The 3,214-nt window shown below is 35.1% G+C and overlaps 1 protein-coding gene across 1 annotated transcript; it reads right to left on the reverse strand.

Annotated features, from left to right (window-relative positions):
• Positions 1 to 255: 255 nt before the first annotated feature.
• LOC119775779 (gastrula zinc finger protein XlCGF8.2DB-like) lies at positions 256 to 2,006 on the reverse strand. The gene has a single exon (XM_038273860.1). It carries the CDS (start codon positions 1,696 to 1,698, stop codon positions 916 to 918), a length of 783 nt encoding a protein of 260 aa, XP_038129788.1. The 5' UTR covers positions 1,699 to 2,006; the 3' UTR covers positions 256 to 915.
• Between the last annotated feature and the right edge of the window lie 1,208 nt (positions 2,007 to 3,214).

Here is a 3,214-nt window from a genome sequence, read left to right on the forward strand (position 1 = left end):
TCTGATCATTTGCAGCTGATCTCTTAGAAAATCCTCCAAAAACATCAGCAACACTGAGCAAAGCTCATTAAATCTGTCCTAGCTTTGCTTTTATTTTCATCAGAGGTGTCAAGTAACAAAGTACAAATACTTTCTTACTGTACTTAAGTCGACTTTTTAGGTATCTATACTTTACTCCATTACTGATTTTTCTTCCTACTTCTGACTTCTACTCATTAAATTTTCACACACAAGTACCTGTACTTTCTATTCCTTACATTTTTTTAAGTTACTCATTACTCTTCGGTTTAATGTTTATAAATATTAATTTTATTTGCTCCATCCAATGCAGATCATTGGCTCCACCCATGTCTAGTGAAAACTAGTGTAATTGGATAAGTCATAACGCAAACATTCATTGCTTGGCTATTCGTTAAATTTGTGCTGACGCCAAAGGAAATCATCAGAAGCAAGCATCCTTGGCCCTATCTCAAATAATTTTTTTGAAATAGTCGGAAAATTAAGCTTTAAATTCATATAGTGGCATCTGGCTGTTTTTTTTTAAAGGTTACTTTATACTTTTATAATTTAAAGAGTTTTTGGAGCATATACTTTTTCACGTTTACTTGAGTAAAGAGGTCAAGTTGATACTTCAACTTTTACCAGAGTGTTTTTAAACTGAAGTATCTATACTTCTACTTAAGTAACAAGTGTGTACTTTTGACACCACTGCTTTTAATCTGAGGATATTTTCATCTCAAATAAAGTCTGTTTCTGGAATATATCCAACCAATAGCTTATCATTCAGTTAAAAGTCTCAAAAATATATATTTTTAACCAGGTTTACAATATAACACTTGTGTGAATTATCATGTGTCTAGTCAAAAGATATTTTTGAGAAAACTTTTGCCACAAATCATGCAGGAAAAAGGCTTTTCACCCGTGTGAATTACTCATGTGAGCAGTCAAATAACTTTTTTCAGTAAAATTCATGTTACAAATTGTACAGGAAAGGGGCTTCTTACCTGTGTGAATTCTGATGTGTTTATCAAGATCAGATTTCTGAGTGAAGCTTTTTCCACAGGAAAGACATTCAAAAGGTTTCTCACCCGTATGAATTCTCATGTGAGTAGTCAAACTACTTTTTACAGTAAAATGTTTGTAACAAATGGTACAGGAAAAAGGTTTCTCACCTGTGTGAGTTCTGATGTGAGAAGTCAAACTACTTTTTACAGTAAAATTCTTGTTACAGATGGTGCAGGAAAAAGGCTTCTCACCTGTATGAATTCTTATGTGTTTATCAAGATCAGATTTCTGAGTGAAGCTTTCTCCACAGGACATACATTCAAAAGGTTTCTCACCTGTGTGAATTCTCGTGTGTCTATCAAGATCACATTTTTGAGTGAAGCTTTTTCCACAGGTCAGACATTCGAAAGGCTTCTCACCTGTGTGAATCCTCATGTGAGAAGTCAAACTACTTTCAGTAAAATTCTTGTTACAAATTGTACAAGAATAAGGTTTCTCACCTGCGTGAATTCTCATGTGAGTAGTCAAACTGCTCTTTTCAGTAAAATTTTTGTTACAAATGGTACAGGAAAAAGGCTTCTCGCCTGTGTGATTTCTGATGTGTCTATCAAGACTAGATTTCCTTGTAAGGCTTTTTCCACAAGACATACATTCATACATCTTCTGACCTGTTTGAGTTCTCAAATTAACCATTAAATGTTCTTTTTTTAGGAGGTTTTCTCCCCATGTCAAACATTGGAAAGGTTTCTCTTCTGTATCTGCAGGCTCTTTCTTCAGAACAAGCTGCTCTTCCTGCTCACTTATGGGGAACTCTATTGTTTCCTCTTTTGTCCAGGGATGTTCTGCTTCTTTCTGCTCTTCTTTTATCTGCAGAGGTTCTGGTTCCTCTTGGTCCAAACTGGAATTCCTCTCCTGTCCACAGAGCTGCTGGTCAGAGAAATCCTCCTCTTTCCCAACATAATTTTGAAGGCGGTCTGGAAAGGCACACACAGCAGAAAAGCAATGAGGTTATTAACTAAAATGGTAGATTTTCAAAAAATAAATATTTAATTCCTGAGGATTTGACTCAAAGTGGCATCTTTTCCAGAGACAGTGAGATGATAATCATTTTTGGCACATTTAAAACAAGCATGTTTAAAGAGAGTAAAACATAAACCTACTTAATATATTTAAATGTAGGTTGATAAAACAAAAAACATCCTAAATGTCAGAGAAAGGACTAAAATAGCACCTGAAAAAAGTTATAAATGGTTGACAATGCTTTCTAGTGGGACTGGGACATAAAAGGCGATTAGGAGTTTTCACCTGAGAACCCAAAAGACCCCCCCACAGGCTTTAGAGGGGGCGACTCAAAATTTAACTTTGAGGGACGGCAGCAGAATAGCTCATAAGACGTTCTGATTCTTAAGAGAGGTGACGAGGTCTTCAGAGATCCCCCTATTATCCCAGGTTGGGTTACAGCAGAATAGTAACAGGTTCGCTGTTTATAGACTAGAGTTAAATTATCTGTGGATAAATAGACTGAAAAGTGGTCATTTTACCGTTGACCCAGTTACAGGAGGTTCGGTAAAGATGGGCAGGCTAAGGGTTCCAGGAATCCGCCTAAACCCCCCCAGTGAGCGAAAAGGGCCTGAAAGGTTTGCATGCAATAATTAGAAATTTTGATCCTTTGTATTATAGCAATGTGTTTGTTTTCTGTTTGTCTTTTCTGTTGTCTGACTTTTTGTGGATTGTGAGATTGTCTGCTGTCCATTTGTGAAATGATAATTTAGCTATTGATAACTTAATTATTTACTCAATAGAGGTGAGTGAATAATTAAGGTTAAACTGTAAAATACGGATGAGGTTTCCGTAGCTCATTCTTTCCGCTAACCTGTTTTCAAAACAAAGCAGGAGTTAAATGTGTTAAAAGTTAATGCACAGCTGTTTGTTAGTGTTTGTCGTACTAAACGGGTTGATATGAGGTTCTGATATCAAAACAAATAAAGATTAATGAAACAGATTAAACAAATGAACAGATTTTGTTTGACAATAATTGGGCATGAAGTAAAAGGAACGGTCATTTTTTAAATGCAAAAGTTGACTTGGTTTATCTTAATTTTTCAAGGTTTAGATTTAATTTGTAAAGGGTACCGGTAAATAAATGTATATGTGTAGAGCAAAATAATTTGTATAAAACTAAATTAGGATGATTGAATTTGCTTTTAAA

This window comes from Cyprinodon tularosa, unplaced genomic scaffold (genome assembly GCF_016077235.1).
Source record: "Cyprinodon tularosa strain WSP-4 unplaced genomic scaffold, ASM1607723v1 ctg893, whole genome shotgun sequence".
Lineage (NCBI taxonomy): Eukaryota > Metazoa > Chordata > Actinopteri > Cyprinodontiformes > Cyprinodontidae > Cyprinodon > Cyprinodon tularosa.

Bases quoted from the DNA above. Each gene is read 5' to 3' on its own strand.
- LOC119775779 (XM_038273860.1), bottom strand. From the start codon at position 1,698: ATGGTTAATTTGAGAACTCAAACAGGTCAGAAGATGTATGAATGTATG.